This window comes from Parasteatoda tepidariorum, chromosome 4, assembly GCF_982258835.1.
Source record: "Parasteatoda tepidariorum strain Cologne lab strain chromosome 4, Ptep-v5.0, whole genome shotgun sequence".
Taxonomy (NCBI): Eukaryota; Metazoa; Arthropoda; class Arachnida; order Araneae; family Theridiidae; genus Parasteatoda; species Parasteatoda tepidariorum.
The window spans coordinates 51960986-51985680 of NC_141758.1; the positions used below are offsets into that span (position 1 = coordinate 51960986).

The 24695-nt window shown below is 27.9% G+C and overlaps 2 protein-coding genes across 2 annotated transcripts in view; one reads left to right on the plus strand and one right to left on the minus strand.

The window, feature by feature from the left end:
• LOC107449107 (uncharacterized) lies at positions 1 to 19649 on the plus strand. Its single transcript, XM_016064543.5, has 10 exons — positions 1 to 460; positions 2931 to 3008; positions 3800 to 3857; positions 5109 to 5354; positions 6601 to 6830; positions 8634 to 8711; positions 9764 to 9865; positions 10643 to 10804; positions 12807 to 12905; positions 19304 to 19649. Exons 1-10 carry the CDS (start codon positions 434 to 436, stop codon positions 19424 to 19426), a joined length of 1203 nt encoding a protein of 400 aa, XP_015920029.1. The 5' UTR covers positions 1 to 433; the 3' UTR covers positions 19427 to 19649.
• The window catches only part of LOC107449106 (uncharacterized), an 18592-nt gene continuing 12668 nt past the window's right edge, over positions 18772 to 24695 (minus strand). The window contains exons 6-9 of the mRNA XM_087161087.1: positions 22600 to 22736; positions 19203 to 21722; positions 18935 to 19160; positions 18772 to 18871 (exon numbers count right to left, since the gene is read on the minus strand). Coding sequence (XP_087017213.1) covers positions 19796 to 21722; positions 22600 to 22736 — 2064 coding nt within the window. The 3' untranslated portion in view covers positions 18772 to 18871; positions 18935 to 19160; positions 19203 to 19795. The remainder of the gene's footprint in view (positions 18872 to 18934; positions 19161 to 19202; positions 21723 to 22599; positions 22737 to 24695) is intronic.

Sequence of the window (24695 nt, forward strand, 5' to 3'; positions counted from 1 at the left end):
GTGCGCGGCTGGGTGGCCACCTGGATCGAAGGGATCAAGCGTGTGCGGTAATGGTCCTCGTTAAACTGTTCTACCATAAAGTGCTCGTCTTCAAGCGTAGTTCGTCGGGCTTCCAAAATGAGGGTGCCATTCCTTCCCCAGAGGATCGAAATTGGGATGTCATGTCTATTGTAAATAAAACTTCAACAACAACAACTGTGTCCACCTGATTTAGGCCACTGTGGCTATTTAAATATGAGTTATTAATGAAATCAGTTGTAACCGTAACTGCAAAAGTCTGTTTTGCAACTGCAGTTTTCGTAGTTTTGGAGTCGAAATGTTATAGTATCTGTTTATTTTTTCTAAATAAATTATAATAATTGTTACTAAAAATCTCTAAAATATAGTTTATAGTTATATTTCTGTTCTATAAAATTGTAAAATATCCAGGGCAATGAGTGGTAATGGACAAAATCATCAAGTATGTACGAATTACAAACTTTGTTTACCTCGAATTTTAAATATTTTAGTTCATATTTGTCTACTTAGATGTAATTTAATGAAATTTAGTTTTTTGATAGATTTTAGTTTTATTTGTAATAGCTGTTTATTGTCTTTTATTTGAAACATATTTGTGTTTCTGATCTTCATTTTTATCATAAAAAGCAACAAAAGCTTTTTTAAGTCATTTTCCTGTTTTCTGTAACATATTATCTCGCCAAATTTAAAGAAGGGCACACAATTGTAAAGTTTTTCATTAAAAATTTATTTTAGAATCGATACCTGTTAATGCTTAATGGTAAAAAAAAAACAGAGCTCTTTCTCACAGAAAAAAGCACTTTTGAGTTTTGAAAGGGCACTTACTTTACACCTTAAAATTTTTTAAATAACCCTCCTATACCATTTTATGTGTATATTTTAGAAAAGTAATCCTCATTCATTGTCAAAATAGGATAAAATTTGTTCTTTATAAAAGTAAATACATCCTAAAAGACAATCACTAAGTACTTTTTTTCCCCAAAAAGTAAAAAAAAAAAAAATATTATTGGATAAAGAATTTGAAAGCTTTTTTCTATAGCTTGAACAGAAAATAATGAGAAAATTAACATTTTAAGGTTCATTTTTTTTTAAAAAAGTGTATTTATTTTAAAAATAATTTTAAATTACTTAAAAAATTAATTAATGTAAGAATAATATAATTAATAAATCCCCCTCCTAAAGATAAGTTGAGATCATAACAAATTAAATATTTGTAATAGTAATCAGAATCAAATTTATAAACACAGATAATTTTACCACTGTATAATTATTATTATATACCTATATATATATACACTCACACACTACCCTACAAAAATGGAAAAGACACTTTCAGTTTTTGACATTTTCTGAAATTTCTCATGATATACTTAGATTAATTTGTATTTTTAGAGGTGTTTAGTTCATGCGATATTTCCTACTTAGCAATTAGATTTAAAGCTCTCAGAGGCATGGGGGACTGACAGCAAATTACGAAAGTAAACAAGTATTTTTGAACACCTTATGCCAGAAAAATCAAGAAATAAGCTTGTAATTTGTATCAATTACTTTGGTTGTTATTTGTAATAACCGCATAAAGTATAATACTAACTTTATACAGTTATTGCTTAAATAACTTTATGCAGTTATAACTTAATTATTAATGCAGCTATAGACATTTTTTAAAAAATCTTATGTATTTTTACTATAACTTAAAAACTTATTTCCTACTTAGCAATTAGATTTAAAGCTCTCAGAGGCATGGGGGACTGACAGCAAATTACGAAAGTAAACAAGTATTTTTGAACACCTTATGCCAGAAAAATCAAGAAATAAGCTTGTAATTTGTATCAATTACTTTGGTTGTTATTTGTAATAACCGCATAAAGTATAATACTAACTTTATACAGTTATTGCTTAAATAACTTTATGCAGTTATAACTTAATTATTAATGCAGCTATAGACATTTTTTAAAAAATCTTATGTATTTTTACTATAACTTAAAAACTATTTAATAGAATTCAATATTTTTGGAGTAATTCAAAATTCTTGTTTTAAAATTTGAAAACAATTCTTTAAAACTGCACAAGATATAAGTATTTAAAGTAACTCGTTTATACTCTGATTGTGCAAAAAAAAGGTCAAGTTTTTTTTTTCTTCTTCTTCATAATTTTGTAGTGAATCTTGTTTAATAACTAATGAAAAAAGTCTGATTTGAATATATTAAATATTTAAAAAGTTTCAAGCAATTTTCTAAGTACATTTTATACTTTTTAAAAAAAAGCTCCAAATGATAAGGGGTTTTACAAAAATGTTAATTTGTATTATAAGACGAAATGTAATAACAAATAATACCTTACAATAACCAATCCGTACACGCCAATGTGTAGCATGAGAAAAGAAAGCACACTTTTATGATGGAAGACCTTATGATGGAAGACCTTTCAGAATGTCAGTATCAAATTTAATCAAGTTTGTTTAATAATGGTGCATATATATTTTCCAATTCTCTTTCTATCTTTGTTTTGAACAAAATTTAATTTTATTACTTGGGATATTTCGGTAAGATTTTCATTTCATGATGGGTGGCAGAATAATCACAGACATAGTCTAACAGACACAGAATAATCACAGTCTTGACAGAATAGTCGCCTGCAAAAAATTAAAAAAAAATCACAAAAAGAGATGAACTCAAAAGGTAGAACTCGTAGCCAGCCCTAGGTAAACCTAGACATGTTTTTTTTTTTTTTTTTTTTTTAAATTGCAAGTTTATAATCCATTTAGTGCCTTGGTAATTGTAGTTGGCGTAACAGATCAAGATACAGAAATATCCTTGATATATTTCATATGTGTTAAAATGTGATACATTTGCAAAATGTTTATGAAAATATATAAATTTTTTGTTAGCTGCTAATAAGTTATTCATAAATAGGTACCTGATGCTCATGATGCAGCAGCAGCTGAAGATCCTGATGATGATGATGATTTTGGTGAATTCGAAGGATTTGAGGTTTGTTATTTTAGCACTAGATTACGAGGTTAAAGTGTCTGCTTTAGACAGAAAAAGGATTAAATTCTCTTCATGTTAACTTTCAGAGAATTTTTATTTTTCATATACTAATCAATAATTTCAAATATAATTTGTTTCATTATATTTACTGAAAAGTATTTTATTGAATCTAATTATTAAATTTTCTCTTTTTGATCTCTCTTAATCAGGGTGGTGGCTAAAGTTCATCTCTAGAGTGGGGAAAAATTTTAGGTATCCATATTAGGTGTCAACTATCACATTCAAAACAGTTTTCAGGTTTTCTCTAATTGTTTTCATGTTTAATTTAGGCCAGTTAAGGAGAAATTTAAGTTCATCAACAAATCTTTCACAAAATAGTTCATAAAAGCAAGCTCATCACAAAATATTTTATTGGAATAATGTTTTAATTCATAATTTTATAGCTTAAGCTCCTTGAAACAGGATCTAATTTTCACACATTCACAAAATTAGGAGTAGATTTTGACAATTTCTATAAAACAGATATTTTAAAAAAAAGTTATTCAAGCCCTGCCTAAAAAGTCGTAAAAATATTTATTAGACGTAACTCAGTGTCGAGCACTTAACTAATATCCTATGTTGAAAATTGGTAATTGTTTATTTTAGGCAATCTTTATTAAAAAATTTTCTAGTATCGCTATATTTTAAAAAAACTACTGAAAGAATAAATATTTGTTGGTTGTTTACTATAATTTAATATATCTAGAAATACCATGCTATTTAAAGTTAATTTTTGATTAATTTTTTTTCAGGGAGGTATAGAGAGAATGCAAGCACAACCTGCTCCATCTCCTTGGGCTACATTTCCAGGTAATTATTTTTCAGCATACACAATTATTACTCATTTTTATTATATTTATAAATTTTAGTCTATGTTTTTATTGAAAGATTTGCATCAATATATATATATATATATCTGTGTGTGGAAATTTTTTTTACTGTTTGGAAGAGAATTTTTTATAAAATATTTCCATGCATGCAATGAGTTGTTTTTGTGTATTGCGTGGCTATTTAATGGAAATTTAAAAGAACCTGTATGGAAACAATAAAGAACATCCTTTAAATGTATTGAACTACCTTAATATATCAGTTTTAAAGCTTATGAAATAAAGTTTTTAAAATCTATGTGACTCTATAAAATCTTGAGAATCATTAGAGATTTTAAAGTCTTAATAGAATCCTGTTTTTAATTTTATTTGCAACATGCATGTTATATTTTATGTTTTAAAGTTGAGTCAACTAACTGCAAAGTTCATCAAAACGCAAAACATTAATAATCTTTCACAGGGTATAAAAAATTTTTGAAAAAATACATACTGTTTTAATAATGTGCTAAATCAATCTAGTTCATTTAACCACTCCAAATATTGTTCTATTCTCAAATGTAGTTAGGATTTTTTATTTCTTGTTTTAGTGACTTTTTTTTAAATTAAAATATTTTAGTAAAAAGATAAAATTTTTAAAATTTGATCAGTTTTAATCATCAATATCTGTTTTTAATTCTTTTTTTTAAAAAGGAAAATTCTCAAAGGTATTTTTGCATTGTCAATGTCAGCAAATTATTAATCACTGAAAGTTCTTTTCAAGTTGTATCTGTATTAATAGGGATACTCTAGATCACATTGGTTTAATTATGCCAACCTTAATTTTCTAATAGAATGTTTAAATTTTTTTTTTTATACTAATAACTTTATAATCAATTTTAAATGAATTTTAGACTTTCTATAAGACAATATTTTATGTTTCACTGTTCGTAATATTGATTGTGTACTTTTAATCAATTAAAATTCAATAAGCTGTAATTTGAAAATGAATATATTTAACAGATTCTTTTTATTCATATACTGTGATAAGATTTACATTCCTTCATAAAATTATCGAAAAATTTGATAATTACATAACTACAAATCTGAAAAGTGTTGGATTTTTCTAGTGTTCAAAAGACTTTCTTTTATGTGTATGCTTTAGTAATGTTTAATTTGTAATAAATATATTTCTGATGTAAATTAGTTGAAAAAAAGCTTCGATTATTTTTATTTTAAATATATAATTTTATTCCAGATTTGCTACCAGTTCAAACTAGTCCTGCAACTCCTGCTGAAGATGGACAAGCTTCATCTTCAAGAGGCCCTAACCCTCCCAGAGATTGGCAACCACCTTCTCCTGTCTTGCCATGGCCTGGTCCTAGTGCAGGTCATGAGGAACCTAGGCCTATGCCTCAACAAATGAGAACACTTAATCCACCAGATGTTTCTCTTGGAACTAATCAAGCTGTTGGAGGGCGTGTAACACCAGATAATGTGCATGGTATTTGATTTTAGTCTTCTTGGAATTTCAGAATTAGAAGGATAATTTAAGAGTTTGCTCAGTTCATCTTTGTTTCTTTTGAGATAAAGTCTAATGAATATATATATTTAGTTAAATGTATAATTCTTATTTTGTGTCTGATTCATGGCAATAGCAATATTTTATTGGTGTATTAGCTTTACTAGGGTTGGACCAATATTCAAATAAGACTTTTAGTCCGGTAATTATAGTATATAACGGGTGTTATATCGAAAAAATAATACCCAGAGTATTTTTTGACAGAATGTTTTATTATGTTAGAAATAATACATGAAAACTTCTTTACTCTTCTCTGTGTAATCCCACCTTTTTTTAGAGAACTGGGGTGGGATTTAATTTCTACTAGACAAGCAGTTGAGGCATTGTTTCTAATGTATTTTGTGATGCCAAATTGAGTAAGATTAATCTCTAGACGATCAGATTAATAGTTTATGAGTTATATGGGTTTTGTGTTTGAAAAGTGCAAATTTCTACTTGCACCAATTTACAGATCTGATATTGCTCTTTAAACAAGTGTGACATAGTTTCTTATGCAATCAAATAAAACTATATATAGATCAACAGAACGAATAGTTAAACAGTTGCAAATGTTTTTATGTATAAAAAGTACTATTTTTAATATGAATTATTTAGACTTTTTACTTTATCTTAAGGCTATATCAAAGCGTGTAAGGTACATTTTCTGATATAATTTTTTATGCTGAAGTTACTTTCAAGCTGATAGGATTAGTAGTTTTTAAGTTTTAAGGGGTTTCTTCATGATAACATAGTTGCCAACTATTCCGATTAATATCATATTTATCTGATTTAATCGATTTTTTAGCCCTGTTCCGAAAATACAATTTTAAGTCAAAATGTTCTGATTTTTCTGTATTCTAGCGCCTTTTCACTCCTAATGCCGATTTTCTTTCAACCGTGGGTGGTGAGCAACCGGATAATCAGTGAAACAGTTATATGATTAAAATAACACTTTTTAAAAAGAACCAAGAATGTTCTGCAAATTAAAACATGTACCTATGATCAAAGAAATAAATAATACAGTTTCTGAAACCTTAAAACCAGGCTTTCTAAATATTTTAACAATTTTGAAATATAAAATTTTGTGAAATTGTTGGGCTTTTATTGTTATTTAACACTTTATATATTTTGAATTAATGATTTTGTATAGGCTGTCGATTTTAAAATTATTTTGTTATTTTACAATTAGATGCTGCTCTTGCTGTTTTAATGGACCATATGGACAGTGGAATAGAACCAAGATTACCTGTAGCTCAAATAGACAGACTAAACCAACAATTGGAAAATGCTGAGCACAATAGAGTTTTACTTGAAGAGCAAATTGATGGTTTAAGGGAAAGGAATATTGAACTGGAACAGCAAGTGGCCAATAGTCAAGCTCAGATTAATGAACTTAATAATAGGTTGCAAAGAAATCAGGTAAAAGTTTCTTATTTTAAAAAGGGCAGGGTGATTTTAAAAGACAAGGGCACTTTCAGTTTCGAAGGGTACTAATCTTACTAATTATATCTAGCTACATAAGTGCACTTTGAAACAGAATTAAAAATACTCAAATATGAGGAATAATAATGTTTTATCTAACCTTAGCCTAAAAATAATTTATAATAATTATGGTAATCTAAAATTCCTGGTTTTTGTTACTGCAATCTCTTTACATATTAAAAAAAAAGCATTTTTTCTGAATTAAAAGGAGACAACATTTTATGAAAAGGGTGAGGGGGCACTTATTTCTGTGAAAGGGCAGGTAGGGTGAGCCACTGTTCTAAAAACACTGAGGGAAAACACTGCTTATTGTTATTAATTTTTGTCCTTTTTTACCCATTTGAAGTAGAAAAATTAGCAACACAGATAATCTGATGTTTGTTGTTTTATGCCACTTGTCAATACTGACAAGCCTATTTTAAGACAGAGGAGTGCACTTCTTGTTTTCCAGTGGCGCCATCTTTGGCCAAGAATTTGAACTCTGCCACGCTCATACCTCATAACCAATTTTACAGGGAGGACACATTCACACACCATAAATTTGCAGATTATAATTTTCACATGAAATAGAGCACGATCAATATCAAATCCAGTTGCCCCAGAGGTATTGATTTGTTATGGGAACCTGGAGGACTCTGTGAGCCCAACTGATTTAGTCTACACCAGTCACCATTTTGTACATGAAGAGTCTTCGGTCGACGGGAGCCTTACTCTAGACCTATTGGACATAGGCACCAACTCCTTACCAAGTAGGCTATCTCGGCCACTGATAATCAGATAAAAATAACATTAAAAAACAAGCATGAAAATTCCAAAAGTAAATTAGTTCCATTTAATATATTTTTTAACTATAAACAAAATTAAGTAAATTTTTTTTTAGAAAACATTAATAATTTAAAGGAAAACAAAGTTTGTTGTTCTTTTCAAAAGCTGTTAATATTCAGCTTTATTAATAATCATAGTTAATTCCTTTGAAAGTTTGTTTTTCTTTAATTATTGATTTGCTATACTGTACGTGTATATATATATACTTTGAATTTTCCAAACTTAAAACTTATTGTCTATGACAATTATTCCAAGATTTGTATTAAATATAGGAGAATTAAATGAGAAAGTGGTTTTAAAAATAGAAAAAATTAAAAGTATTCTGATAAGCAACACATGTTAGCAGTTAAGTGTTTTAAATGTGTTTTTGTTTATACTTATTCAAACATGCACATTTTCATACATATGACAATTACTATTTGTATTGAAAGAATCTAAACAAAATAAAATATTGAATTTATACTTAAGAATAGTTGGTTTTGTAAAATAGGTGTTTTAGGAGTTTAGAATTTTAGGTTAGGCCTCTTTTGAAACAGGGCTTGCTGTGATGAATTCTTGTTTTAAAGTTTGGGTTTTTGTAAAGAGTCTCTAAAAGCAAACTTAATTTCTTTCTGTATGACCCCTGATAGTAGCTTTTTTATGTCATAGTGTAAAAATAAATTTCAAATGGTTATTGAAGTAACAGATTGCAGTATAATTTTCTTTTAGCTAAGTATATTGCTGACCTCAACTACTAATAAAATCTGATTTTAACTTCAATTGTTCTAATAGCAGTTGAAATCAATTCTTAGCCTTGATGTTGCAATTATAGATTTTTTTAAGGGTATTTAATTACTGATCAGCATTTAACAATGTGTTTACAAATAAATACCATTATCATATTTTGCAGTTTTTCTATTTCTATTTATTTTTTAGGAAGTTCTAGAACAAAGACTAGCTGAAATGAGGCAATTAAATACAGTTGATTGGAGACAAGATCTAAGGCAGATACAAGTAATAATGAATTTATATATCGCTGACTAATTTTTGATATTTTATAAATTATTACCGGGGTTCAAAATTAACAACGGCCACCATAAAGTAATTAGTGTTCCTACCGACCGTCAATTGTTGTAAAAGATTGGTATGCCTTTTCATTCTTTTGATTTCATGATTTGGTCTGTATTTTTGTCACAAAATAGCATTTTTATCACAATTGTGACAATATGCATTTTCTGAATTGTAATGTTTCCTGTAAATTAACTTCATTAAATTTTTTTTTCTTAAAGAAATTAATAGATACATGTAAACAGACCAGTGAATATGAGTACAGACTAGTAATATCTTATGCTATAGGGCCCTTGGACTTAAATTTTCTTAAATTCTAATTCCGATTACATTTAATTTCAGTATCCGTGCACATGGTTTCCATATATTCATTTCTAAGTAATCTTTTATTAAATGATTTTTAATTGGAGTAATCGATAATAAATATAAAACTTAAAAAACGGAAGATCTGATTATGATCAAAACAGTTGCAAAACTATTTTAGTTCTATCCGATTATATTTACTTAAGATGAAAATAATATTTTATCGTGGAAGTTATTTTTTACTTATAAAAATACAGAATAGAACTCCAGTAATTGTTATTATAAAGCAGCAGCTTTTTTTGTTGTAATTTATTCTAGGGTTAGATAATTTGTGGTGTTTAAATAAATTTTCATTTATTTCTTGCTCAGTAAAAGTATACAAATCTGGTGGGCAAAGTCACAATCAATATGTGTCTGCTGTCCAGATGTTTTCCATTTGAGAACTATCTCTAACCTCAATTTCTACATGATATTACTTTATCAAAGTAAATTAAGCAAAAGTACAAATTTTTATTAATTACTATTAATTATTTTTATAGATTATATTTAGATTAGACACAAAGACTATATTTAAATGTTTAGGCTTTTGCTTTTAAATTTAAGTCAAAAATAAAATGTTGAATGAAAATGTTTTGAAATTATTGATTTTAAAAAAGTAATTTAGACAAGTCTTGTAACACTCTGTAAACTTTTAGGAAGAAGTAGCTGCTATTAAACAGACTCAAATAATTGAAAGAAATGAAATCGAAGCATCTAGGCATAATTTAGAAGAAATGAAAACTGGTATCTGTTGCAGGGTAAGTTTAGAAACATGAATTCACTATATTTTGTCTTTTAGCACTATATTTTGTTTTAGTCATTGTTTTTTAGTTTGGTTTAAATTTTTTTTTATTATTTTAAAGTAGATAGTTTTAATATCTATTGATATTTTGAATATGGTTTGAATAACAATATTTTTAACTGCACCTTTCAAGAGCAAATATCTGTCATCTTTGACAACTTAAATCCCCCCCCCTCCTCATATTCAACATTTTGGTTTACATTTACTATATTATTTAGTTGCCATGCATTTTCAAAGAACTAATTCAGTACACACAGACTTAATAAAAATTCCACATTGCAGCTCTCTCTTATATTATTGTAATTTAACATTTTTGAGGTTATATATTAGAGATAACTCTAATTGAGCAAGTCAAGTGTTACCTAAACACTTTGATGAAGAATGAAGCAAATCTTATTTTAGTAACCATTGCGATAAGAGGTCAAACAAAAGGCATGAATAAAAACCCTGTGTGCTTGTATTATACTTAGTTTATAATGCCATTTGATCAACATAAAACTGTTTATTTGGTTTCATTTCAGCTATTATGCCATTACGCTTAACACACACAATCCAATTATTTTTTATAAAATTGATTTATAATTAACCTATTTATATTTATAGCATTATGGAATATGATTGTTGAAAATGAACTTAAAACATTTTTGGTTCATTTCAGTATTAAATTAATTTATATATACTCTCATCAATATTTAACATTTTATAATACTAACATTTATAACTTTTATTACAGCTCCAAGATTTAGAAACTAATATACAAAGAGAATATATTGAGATGGAAAAAAGATTATCCAATAAATTTGATGAACAATGCCACCAAGTAAAAGCTGCCATTGAAACCATTGTTCAGCAAACAGCTCAACATGTTTCTGGAAATATATCACAGCTTGTTTGTGTAAGTATCATCGAACAAATTGGATTTCATTTTTTTCAATTAATCATAAATATTTTAAATGTTTCGTGAAAACACCTATTTGAAAATGTTTTTTATTTAACTCTTATTTCATTCAAATTATAAACTTTATTTAGAGACGCTCAACATATTTCAGTAAAAAAATTGCTTTCAGGCACTGCAGTGAATTGAGTATTTATATTAATTAATATCCTAATTATTACTTTATCATGATGATTATGGTGTTTAAAAACATCAGTTTTTTCTTAAAGATTTAAAGGCTAAGTGCAGTAAATAATATATAGGTAATATTTTACGTATAGTATATACATAACATTTTCAATTTTAAAAAACATTGGAATTTTTTCTAGACATTGACTTTAAAAAGTAATATTGTAGCAAGATTCCAAATTTTTCGGCAGAAAATTTAGCTTAATGCTATTTTTTTACTGTATATAAGTAGCCTAAATATTTAAAAAAAAAAAAAAAATCTTTAAATTTGTTTTGGTTAAAGAAAATTTTCTTTAAAAAAAATTAGAATTTTAGTATTACAAAATACTAAAATTCTAATTTTTTAAAGTTAGAATTGCAGTGTTTTATTTTTCCAAAGTTTATTGAAATTAGTTTAAAAAATAGTTATAAAATTGTAATTTGTGTAGAACTGAAGTCATAATACTATTGCCATTTTCTGTGAGTATACCTATCCAATGAAAGGCTGAATATGAGGCTAATTGAGGAAAAAATTACGATATTTTTATATTACATCACATTCAGACACAGTGTCCTTAAATAATAGATTTTTGTAAATGGTGTATTTTAATATAAAATATTATTATTTTTGGAAAAAGACTTATAATGGTTTTTTAATTGTATGGTCAATATACAATTTTTGATATTTTTAATTATTGTATATTGTAATACTGTGAAAGGCTATTTTGATGCCTTAGGCTAACTATAACTACTGGGGTAATCACTAGAAGGTGCATAAAATGAAAAGAGGGAAAAAATTAATAACATTTACAAAAATTATAAAGTTGTTTTATTGTAACAAAGTTTTTATTTCTAAATTATTAAGCCCTTCTTAACTTCAAAGAATATTTACATTTTTCTGACCTAAAATTTCATTCTTAAATTTTGTTGAAAATCATAGTTAATATTTATCTGTTCAAAATATTAACTATGATTTTCTAGATTTAATGTCCTTAATAGTGAAATGATTGCTCCTCCCTCTTCAAGTTTAAAATAATGAGGTTTGACTGTATTTTTTGGGACACAAGTTTTAAAATGATTTATTATTATTTAGAATATTATTTTGTATCATGTGAGCATTTCCTTTTTAACACAAATGTTTAAATAATAATTATTTTTTGAACAATTTAAATTTTTTTTTGTTAGGTATGTTAATGATATTGATAGTTAGCTCCATTTTATGCATATTTCTACAATTTATCAAATGATGTTAGAGTGTTTTTTGATTTCTTATCTAAATTTGGTAAGAGAGAAAGAAAAAATTGATTTGATGTATTACGATTATTAATATTTATTTAAATTAAGAGAAAAGCTATCAAAATTAAGATTTTTATTGCTGATATTATTTTTAGTTTTATATATTTTTAAAATTCCTATAATACACTTTTGTATATATGACATGAAAAAAGGCTCAAATTTAAATTTTTTTTTTTTATAACAATTCAGTTGTCTAGATATTATTAATTAGGAAAGTTGTTTTTGCATATGTTACATTTAATTTGATGTTCAGTGCTTGGTACTAAGAATTGCACACATAAATTATGACATTTAAATTAACAACCAATGCACTGCTTACTTTCACTGATATGATAATTAAAAATTGTTGTTAGCCTTAGTATTATCAAATTGAAACTAGTAGAACTACAAGTAAAATACTTTATACTACAATAAATATTATGATTGGTTAGTTTAGATGAATAAATAAAAACATGTGTTCAATATATAGTTCTAAAACTCCTCTTTAAATTCTTTTCAGGAAGCTGTGCAGAACTCAAATTGTGGGGACCATCAAGGCAGTAACTTATTGCAATCTATTAAAGTAGAATTAGAAAAGCATAAAGATCAACAAAAACGGGTAAATAGATTTTTTTTATAATGTAGACACTTACAGCAATTCTTAGATTTATGTTTAAAATTCAAGAATTGTTCTTAAATTTTAGTTAAACCTCGATTTAATGTATAAAAAAATTCTCAGTGTTGTGTAATATTTTTGAAAAAATTTAAACTTTATGAGGAACTTCTCATAAAATACTGAATACTCTCATAAACTACTGTGCTGATTATTTTAGTGAAGTAGTTACACAAATTATTATTGTAGTGAGACAAAATATTATTTTTAAAAATATTTTTTTCCTCTGTTATATGATATATTTCTTTTGTCTTTACTACAATTTTTCACTGTATTGTGGTGTTATACTTTTTAATTGAAAATATACAATACAATGTATTAATTATTAAAATTTTTTGTTGTTCCCTGTATATTTTGACCACAGCACTGTCATTACATACTGTGATATTAGACTGGAATTTTTTAAAAATATGGCAGGAAAAGTCAGGGAATTTCGTTCATCTATTTGAGTAGCAGCCCTGGTGGTAGACATTGTCGTAGAACATTATATAGTACTTGCAGTAAGATTTTTTATTTCGGAAGCAAAGCAGTTATTTTCTGCAACATTCTTTTTAAAACATACCTTTCTCTGCCACGATTATTGCCACGCCAAACTGTTAGCTTAATTCAGCTGTTAATCCCTCAGTTAAATCTGTTTTTTTAAAAAAAATTGAATACATAATTTGGCAATTTATCGCGGTCGCTGTGAAAATCAACAAACCATTAGCATTATAGAAAATTGATTATTTACCAAAATTACCCCAAATACGCAGTAATAAAATGCATTAAGGGAATGAAATGCATTAAATGAATTGCTGACTCAACCATCTAAACAAAAGAACTTCTAATTTTTAAAATAAGCATAGTATAAGTCCATAACACATCAAGTAAATAAACCGCAACAAATCATTTAAAAAGCATTGAAATGACTAAAAAATTAATGTTACAATAATCCACATAAACCAGAAAAAAAAAGTCTTTTTTTAACGATCTAAATCAAACAAAATTAAAAAAAAAATACTTATGTAAAATAAAGATCAATTATTTACTGTACATAGAAATCAAAAACTCTTAATAAAAAATGTATAGGCAGAATAAATGTTTTATTTTTTAAACATATCTTTTGAAGAAAGCTGTTTAATTTTCGGCTTCTTATTTAACAACTTTTCTTTAATCCCATAAAGAGACACGATTTCTTGATCAGTTATAAAGTCTCTTTGTTCTAGTCCTTTTAATGGTATTTTCCAAATGCATAACTAGATTGTCAGTAGAAATCCGTTCTTCTGCTGGTTCTTCCTCGCTGTCTACACTCTCTGTATCACTGCCCTGTTTGTTCAAAGATATATTTTTCATTTCCTCATCTGTTAATTAAGACACAGTTGGGGCATCATCGTTACAGTTTAATGTTTCGACAACATCATCATCTAATTTTTCACCCTCACAATGACTTTTGATGTATTGTAATAATTCTTTCACACTATCTTTCTCTTTGTTTGGACGAAATCCTTCAAAGACGGGCTCGTCCTCATCATAACCAAAAAAAAAAAAAAAAAATAGTTGATAGCCAAATGTTATTCCAAGCATTCTTAAGGGTTTTCTGATCGACATCTTCCCACGCTTTGGCTATGTTCCATATTACAGTCTTTATGGAATAAGACTATACAAAGTCTTGTAAGATTTGGCCACCATTTAAAGAGGTCAGCATCGATATTAGGAATTGAGTTTTGCATTTGAAGCACCTTAAGATATTGTTATTCATAGGCTGCAAAATTGAAGTGCAGTTAGGCGGTAAAAATACAGCGGAAACATTTGCCCTTTCCACTAATAATGGTATTTTATGGGCAGAGCATTTGTCCAGGATTAGAAGTGGTATTTTCTCTTCCAAGTCAATCGATAGAAAATGTTTTCTAACTTGCGTCACAAAATCATTATCCAGCTATTCTTCCACGAGTTGCTGTGTCATCCATGCTTTTTGATTGAATCTATAATTGACGGGTAACACTTTAACATCCTTTAGAGAGCAAACAATTTGCATTTGTGTATACCCGCAGCATTTGCACATGCCATAATAGTCATTCTCACAATCTTTGACACTGGTTGGATTTTTTTCTTCAGCTGCAGCTAAAATCTTTCGCGGTACATAACGCTAAAACAGTCCAGTGTCATCCGCATTATACTCTTGTTCTGGTGACAAGTCTTCATTTTTAATCAATTCATCAAAATCTTCTATAAATTTTTCGGCAGCTTCAGAACGATTTCCATAAATAGATAACTGATGCATCCCATGTACCATCCAGTACTGTAGCTGCACTCCTCTTGAATGCCCATTTCTTCATAAAAAATCTTTGCTTGAGCCATTAACATTGGTCCTGTTAACAGTACCTTCACTACGGCGTTGTCACACCCACTCAATCATAACTTTATCATGATCCTCGATTTTTGGCATTTCAAATATATTTCTGATCTTTCATTGCAAGAGGTGTGTCAGAGTCTGAAAAATAGTCAAAAAGTTTTTCTGTTTTTTGATATTATACACAGTAGATTTTCCAATTTTATATTCCTCACTCAACTTACAGGGATGAGATTAGCCAAAAGGTAAAAAAGCTGAATTTCCACGATCGTAAATTTTACGCAAGCGCAGCCCTTTAATAATAAATTCCAGACAGTTTAAGGTAATAAATAATGTGTTGACATACAATTGTGAACTAATCTATTATTATATAAATGATTACATTGCTACTTAACATTTAATGAAAATAAAAATTACCAATTGAAAAAATAAAGCTGGAAATTATATTTTTCCTCAGTTCACATAAGAGACAATTATTACTTGAAAAACTACCTGGTTTAGCAAATTAAAACTACTGAGAATACTTTTAATAAATACTGTTATGTGATTTATAGCAAATATATCAGTAATATTACTTTTTAAATTATATTGGAAAAAAAAACTTTAACCATGGACCGAATCATTATGTTCATATTATAGTCTAATCTAACTAGAGCCCTTTGAAACATATCAATAACAGTGAAGTAGAAATATATAGTAACTCCTTAACATACAAAAATTGCTATTTTAGTTTGAAAAATTACATGACAATCAGCAACTGTTTAGATAATTGTTTTTTATTTGATAAGAATTTTGCTTTTCATAGCATAAATAACAGCAATTATAAATAAAATTTTGATGATGAGTTAATTAACTCTTTTTCCAAAAAAAAAAAAAAAATTTAAATCCCTTTTTAAGTGATTGCTTTTGTTTGCTATATCTTTTATGTTTGCTATATTTAGTCGTTAGTCCATCTTCAAACATCTTGTGACAAATCTTATTTTTTCTTCTTAGCAAGCACAGAATGTAAGTTTTGAATATATTCCCTTCCAGTTTCTATGATGTTGTAACACTTACATATACTAATAATCGTCGTTAGAAAAACAGTCACCTTTATAGTAACTAATGAAAAAAAAAATTTACTTCTTACAAGAATCGCGATAGTTGATCTTAAAATTGCGTGAATATGAATAACAATTATGGATTCTGAAATCACATGAATATGAAACTAGATATACGATTTTCAAAATGAGAAAATACAAACTGGGATATAGAATTTTTAGAACGCGTAAATACAAATCCCGATTCATATTTTTCGTAAATACGAATCATGATGCGTAATTTTTAGATTGCATAAATAAGAATTATAATGCATAATTTTTAGAATGCGTGAATGCGAATCCCAATGCCTTATTTTAAAATCACGTATAAATACGAAAATCAATGTTTGATATTATAAACCGCATGAGCAAATCAAGACATTAATTTTAAACTTGCGTGAATACGAATCATTATATAGGTTTTTAAAAAGGCGTAAATACGAATCACAATATTGGATTTTTAAATCGTGTGAATAAGAATCGCAACACGCAAATATGAAAAGCTATGTTTGATATTAAAATCGTGTGAATAAGAATCGAGATATTAGCAGATTCCAGGCTTGGGACCTCTAAAAGGCTTGTCAGAAGCAGCCTCGTTTGAACTACAAAAATCAGATCTATCTGGAGGGCGGGTAAAAAATTCGGAAAATCTTATCTGCTGCGAGTAAAAGGGGAGAAAATAGCTATAATAAGTAAAAATGAGAAAGGATTGCTAGCTATGTAGTTTGAATTTTCTGTTTCTCTTCGAAAATCGGTGAATTTTCTGAAAAAGCAGAATACTTATTAAAAAAAAGTGACATTTTTAGAAAAATCTGAATTTTTGATAAAAAAAACTGAAATTCAAGAGATAAAAGTGAAAAAAGCGGAAAAATCTCATCCCTGAACTTAGATACTGAAGTGCCCATATCTAATTGTCTTTGTAATTCCACTTTTTCTTTAATTGATAAACATTCTTTCTTTTTTTCGACGGACGTGAAGACATCATAGAAAAATAAAAGGTAATAAACAAAATTAACTTTTAAAAAAAACTTAACACAAATAACAGTAACTCAATTAAAATTACCTTGTTAAAAACAATAACTTGTCAAAAATAATTAAAAAAAAACAAGCTGTCGATAATCACAATCTCTTAACTCACAAAAGCTAGATTGGTAAAAACGAACAAATGTGACACATTGGATTGCTTTAAATACGAGATATTTGGTGAGATAAATTAGTTTTGGAGTATTTTGCAAGACTTATTTCACCAAGGTATTCACCTGTTCCTATAATGTATTTGCAGGTGCACTGCATAAAAAAAATAATAAATGAAATCGAATTTAGATCTTGGTTTGGAATATCGTTAGTCAAATTCATATTTCATTAGAAGGGAGTCTTGAAATCTTTTTCATGTCAATGCTAAAGAAAGAATGTTACCCCCTTTCCCCCTACCTCCTAAATATTACATGGTCAGGGGAAGAACAATGTTTCTCAAGGACATGTATCCTTTTAGACCTATTTAAATTTTCCATTTTGACTCCCCCACAACGTTAACGTTCCCCGCGTTTATACCCTTTTCTACAGTAAAAAAGTTCCAGGAAATGCCTCATATACTAGCCAGCTGCATAGGAAAGAAGAGGGGGGGGGGACTCAGTTGTGCTCATTTTTGAAAACAAACTTCCCACTTTTCCTGCATTCCAGAGGAGGTCTTGGTGGTCCTTTTTTTTAAGAGTGGAGAAGATGAAGAATCGGGGAATCGATCCTTCTGGAAAAGGGACATTGCTGTATTATAATGACACACGAAGTTCGAACTGCACATTCAAGTAATCACATTTTGGCTTGAGTCAATACCACCGTAAATCAATAAAGTGTTTAAATCGATTTTTGACTGTTATTGCTACAAGTTTCCACATATTTTTTACAAGTGAAATCGCACCCTGTTTTTAATATATCTCCATTTTTCAACTTTTTGCAATTCCACTCCATTTTTTAAAATTCCGGTATTTTTCATTCAATATTTTAACATGTGAAAGCACTAGTAATCACATTTTTGACATGCTCAATTTATGCTGATAGTATCATCCTTGTGGTGATTTGATTTCACATGTTTTCAAAGTTCCCTCCGATAAATTCAGACAATATGAGAAATTCGAATTGTGTTTTAAAATATTTACTTTTTACTATTACTTTGACAGTTATTGCTATTGCTTTTCACGCAGCTTTTAATACCATATTATTTATTACAATTAGAGAATCAGATATCAAAACACACATATTTTTGAAGAGTCCTATTTGGTCATTTTTTTTCTCAGTATTAACTGTTTTTCTTTAATGTGATGATGAATTTACAAAATGCAAAACTAGAGTGTTTTCCCCCTTCAATATGTAAGAATAAGGCCCACATGTATTCGTTTAGATGCAGATGGAAAAAAAAAATATTTCATTTACTATTAAAGAAATTATATACAATTTTATTCTATGTGCATATAGTCTTTTTCTTAAGTTAACATAAATCACTTCTGATACTTTAAATAAATATCATATATATTTTGTAAGAAGATAGTGAAATCTTTCAAAATCAAAGAAACAGGTTTTTTAAAACAATTATTTTGAAATTCACCCTGATTATCACTTTAGGTTAGGTTTGTTAGTTTCCAACATGGAATATACTAGCCTTTTTGGCCCACTATCCAAAATCAGTTTCAATAAGAGTAAGCTACTTTTACAGCCAATGTCTGCAATTTTAGTCTAATAAAAATTTCACAAAAACTTAATATCAGCAAAAGGTTTGATAGCTGCTGCCTTTAAAAATATCTTAACACTTATAAAATAAAAAGTTAAAGAATGAAATTAAACTTAAGGGAGTTTAATGCAAGTGCATAAGAATATCTTTTGAAATTTAATGGAGCAATTAGTATTTTATGTAATCAATATATTAAAAAAAACTTTCGTTGTAGGTTCTAGAAGAAGAAAGACAAAGACAGTTAATAACTGTGTCCTCTGCACTTCAGTCAGCACTGCAACATCTAAACAGTGCGATTAATAATGACTCTAATATTAAAGATGGGAACATATCTTGATCAGTCTCGATGGAAGAGAACTTTGCACAAATTATGAAGTTTGTTTCCTTTCTGTTATAAAGAAAAAAGTGTTAAATGTGAAATATTGTGTTACACAGATGTGTACGTATGCATTTCTTATCTCTGTATATAATAATATGTTCCAAAGTATGCACTGATTATTGTGGCAGTGTAATTTTATTACAATATTTGTAAATAGTAAATAAATGTTTTGATGTTTAAATTTGGTGTCTTACTAAGTTAAAGCACTCACAATTTTTTATATATAAAATATATTCCTGAAAATAAAATACATATTTGTATTTTATGGAAAAAAATGAATGTAAGAATAAATAAAAATGTAAAATATTTACAATTTGTCAACACTCTTTACCAGTTATCAGATTCTTCTTTTTGTTCCTCTTGTTCACTACCACATGACAAATGTACTTCACTTAACTCGCTTAGAGAATCCTCTGGAGTCTGTTTCATTGTATTCTGCATTTGAGTCTTATAAAATGACTTTTTCTCTTTTATTTCTTCATCAGTACCACTAACATCACTTAAAGCAATTGATTGGTTGTTGTTTTGTGATTCTGTCTCTTTTTCCAACTCTTTAATAGCTTCTGCTTGAGAAAGTTGGGCTTTATTTAACTGTTTATATTGCTCCGAATTTTTTATAGTATCTTGAACAGCTGTACTCGACGACATATTGCCTGAAGTTTCAGTATCTGTTTTTGCTGTGGTAGATTTGGAATCTGGATAGTTTGAAATAGTGCTACTATGCTTCGTTTCTCCTTTAGAAATTAGCTCAACAGGACTAATATTTTTAGCAAACATCAGTGGATTTGAGTTATTTAATAAAGGAGGATTCACACTTGGTAAAGAAGTTTTCCTTTTCCAAGCCGCATCAAGGTCCACAACAATTGGTGCTGTTTTAGTAGACGCAGTTGGACCCGAAGAAGTTAGAGCTATTGAAGTGTCTCCATTATCAGATACAACTGATTGCTTAGTGTCGATATTATCAGTATTTTGAAAAGAAAGTTTGTTTGTTGCAGTGGGCAATAGAAATGATCTTTGAAGAGGTATATCAGTTGTAATAGGAAAATTTGTTGTATTCTCCACAATTGCAGTTTCTGTGGTGGAAATATCTTTAGACAGATTTTCTGTTAATCCAGTTGAAACAGTTTTAACTATTTCAGTCAAAGTACTTTCATTGGTTCTGTTTACGCCAAACTTATTTTGGTCGGTTTTGCTAGATATTGTATCTCTGGGAATTCTATTACTAGATATAATTGATGTGCTGGTATCCTGAAGGTTTTGAAAAGAGAACTTATTTGATGTAACAGGTAATAAAACTGATCTTTCAAAAGGTATATCAGTTTGATCAGGGAAACTTACCCTATTTTCAACTACATTTCCCGTGACAGGAATATCTTTAGGCATGTTTTCTGTTGATCCAGTTGAAGCAGTTCTAGCTATTTCACTTGAGGAATGTTCAATGGGTTTTATTGTATCAAATATGTTTTGGTCTTTTCTGCTAGGTAAAAAAGATGCATTTTGAAAGTTTTCAAATTCTTCATGCATGTCATACATTTTGTTTATCGAAGAGCTCGGGTTCAAAACTTCAGATGCTTTCAGTGTTTGCTCACTTTGAGATGTGAATACACCATCATAAATTTTTTTATGTGCAGTGGAGGTCACATTACTGTCAGCAATAAATGTTTTGGTGCTGTCATAAATGTTTTGACTTGATGTTAGAGTTCCACTTAACCGTCCTGAGTTATTTTTGTTCATAAAACTAGGAACTGTAACACCTCCATACTTTAAGTTTAAATTCCCAAATTCCATCAAACTCTTTGAAGCATCAAAGGGGGAACTAAGTGGCATATATGAACTATTTTTAGCAGATGATGGGTGGTGAAATTTCATGTTATGAGTAAATGCTGGAGAATTTTGAGACAGAGAAGGCTTAATATTTGGCAGTTTAGCGTCAAAAGAAGTGTGATATATTACTGAATATTTTTCAAAGTCTTCATTCATTTCTTGTTGTAATTTGTTCAGTCTGCTTTTATAGTCAGAAGTGAAATCTAAGGCCTTTTCTCTGTAATGTTGTGATATAGTGGAGGGGTTATTTTTGTTTGATATAAGAATCTGTTTATTTCTTGATGGTAGGAAAGGAGTTTTTGGAATAGTCCTCAAAGGATCGTGTATTTCCAATTTTGTTGACTGGTTTATATTTCCACTTGTAAGTTGATAATGAAGTATATGTATAGTTTGATGTAGATCATGGATATCTTGTTTCTGTTCTTCTATTCTAAAATGTTTTAAAAAGTTTTTCCATTAATGCAAAAACATTAATAATCACAGAATTACTTTATCATGATAGACAATATGAGTACTACACATAATGTTATACAATTTTTTCATACGGTTTTCAATTTTAAATAAAAGAAAGAATTTGATGGTCAGTTTCTCTTTTATAATTCCAGAATCAGAAATCCAGATGAAAGGTAATCTTAGTGCTGATCCTAAATATTTTTACATGCTCCTAATACACATTTAACTTATGATTTCTTATGTCAGTTAAGCACAAATAAAATCAATGCGGATTGTTTTCCTGCCATGATAGAGTGACCTTATCAAATAAATGGAAATTAAGTGAAGTCATATATTTGTTAATAGTTACATTTTTAAATGGTGTTTCTATACACATAAATTTTTTAAATTCAGTGGAATTAAAAAAGAAACAAAAATTAAAGTTGGGGAATTAAGTGCTTCTTCTGTAATATTACATAAAAGTAATAAATAACTTGACTATTCCGGATTAGCTATAGCAAAAAGAAGATTTTGTGCTTCTTTAGAATCTCTGACTCTTGAACCATTTGTGCTCAGAGGATTTGATAAGATAAATATTAGCTCACAATCCCACAAATAATTCTAAAATTTAAATGAGATTTTCAATAATAAAATTTTAAAACAAATTTTCTACTCATATAACACTATAACATTCAAATAAAGTGTCTTAGACCAATAATTATTTTTTTTAATCATAAATATTACACATTTTCCTTCAAAGCAAAGCTTCTCATCTTTTTTAGTAAGATAAATAATCAACATAAATATAAAATAATAATGAAATTTATGTATTTAAATTATTTAGAAATATTTAAATTGTTTAGAAAATAACTTGCCTTTGCAAAACAGTTTTATATTGTCTTTGAGATGTTAATGAATCTTGTTCCAATTTTTCTTTTTCTTTTTGCCACATGGCTTCCTCCATATCTAAAAGATTCTTTTTTTGATTTAGCTCTTTTTGTAAATGCTGCAGCTACAGGAAAAAATGAACATTAGAAATGGGTTAATAAAGTTAGTAGAAATCAGTAAAATCTATTATTAATTAATAGGCTATTTATTTTGTGCTATAACAAAATATTTTGATTTTAAAAATTATGAATGCTTAGTAAAAGGGGGAGCAGCAAGACTTGGTTAGTTTTCAGCAACTTTGGTTAGTTTTTCCACCATCAAAATACAATGAAACATGCAAGGAAGAATGCTCTATAAGAGGGATTCCCAAACAGTGGAAGAAAAGGAATTGAGTGGTATTCTCCACAATTCTTAAAGATCCTGATTTTGCTCATTACATTTTACTTTTAGCATCTAAATAAGTAGCCCTATATCTTAAAACTGACTCATTCAAATAGTATGAGCAAATAGAAAGCTTTAATAATATGAATTATTCAAGAGAAAAATTGAAATTTTTTTAACAGATGACATCGAATCATTTAACTATGTGGGTTCAGTTATAGGTAAAAAAGAAGTGCAAAGCAGCGGTAATTAAAGCAAGAACATATTTTAAAGGACTGCATAAATTTTGAAGTACACTAAAATTAGAAATAAAAAAACAAACCCATTGATTTATAAAGCTATTGAAAAACAAAAACTAGAAATCTTTTCAAATTAATGCTTATTAAGATGTATTTTTTTAAAATTAAAAGTGTGAAATTCAAGCCTTGTAACAATAGCATAATAAAAATATTGGGACTTACAAAACCATGTAAAAACGAGTACTAATAATTGCCCAAATAATTTGGATTTGCAAAAAAATCAGCACAAATAAACCATGTTAAAAAGTAGTTATCTAAATAATCGATTTGATACTCTTGATTCGTTATAATATTGTGCTTGTGCTAAATATATTGAAATTTTAAAAATCACCTGGAAATGCGTAAGCATAGCTGTAAAAAAAAAAGAATCAAAAGTCATGTGGATTTGTGATGAAGTTTGCACAAATAGAGCATGTTAAAATGTGTTTATTTAAATGTAGGATTCAAAACTAAGGCGTTAAAATATATATATATAAAAAAAAAAATTACGATTTTAGAAACTGCGTGGCAATAACTACCAAAATTATTATTATTATCTTTTTTAAATTTTTGATAGTTGCAATTTTACAAGATACATTAAATGCTTTTTTATAGATAGCCTAAGAAAATTTAATAAAGACCAATAAAATACATGCTTAGTTATTAATTACATCAGTACTTTAGCCAAGATTTTTCAATTGACCATACTAAAGCTTTTTATCAGGTGATTGATTTGATTCAGTATATCCAATATCTGTTAAAAATTAAACATTTCAATTTAATCAGAATATTGTTTCATCATTAAAACATATTTCATAGCTAGATGGTACAGGGTGGGGTGGTTAATTGCTTGGAGCTGTAGCCCCCTTCACCCTTTTCTATGCAAAAGACAGACTAATAACTTTCTATGACTAATATTTTTAAATATGTTAATATTTTTCTTAATTTTCTTCAAATCATTGTTTTGAATGGGACAATACATTTTTAAACTTAAGTTGAAGTAAAGTTTAATTCAAGTTAAAGTGTGGATTATCTTCATATTGATAGTCAGCATTATCATATTTAGTTGTATAGAATGCAGGGTTGGAGTTTTTGCCGGCAAAAAGGGTTTTTTGCCAGGACAGTGGCAAAAACCTGGTAAAAACCGGCAAAAACCAAATTATCTAAATTGCTGATTAAGTATTATTAAAAAATACTTGAAACAAATTTAAATCAATCATGAGGAATAATAATTTTGATACATTACATGAAAAAATTATTTTTAACACATTAATAATTAATATAAGGGTAATAATTTTTAAAAGATTGAAAGTTTTTAAGCTCTTTTTATTTTAGAATCCTTAAGTAAATGTTTTTTTACAAATAAATAAATATTATTTGTATAATATTATTATTATTATCTATTATAAAAAATTATTATTTGT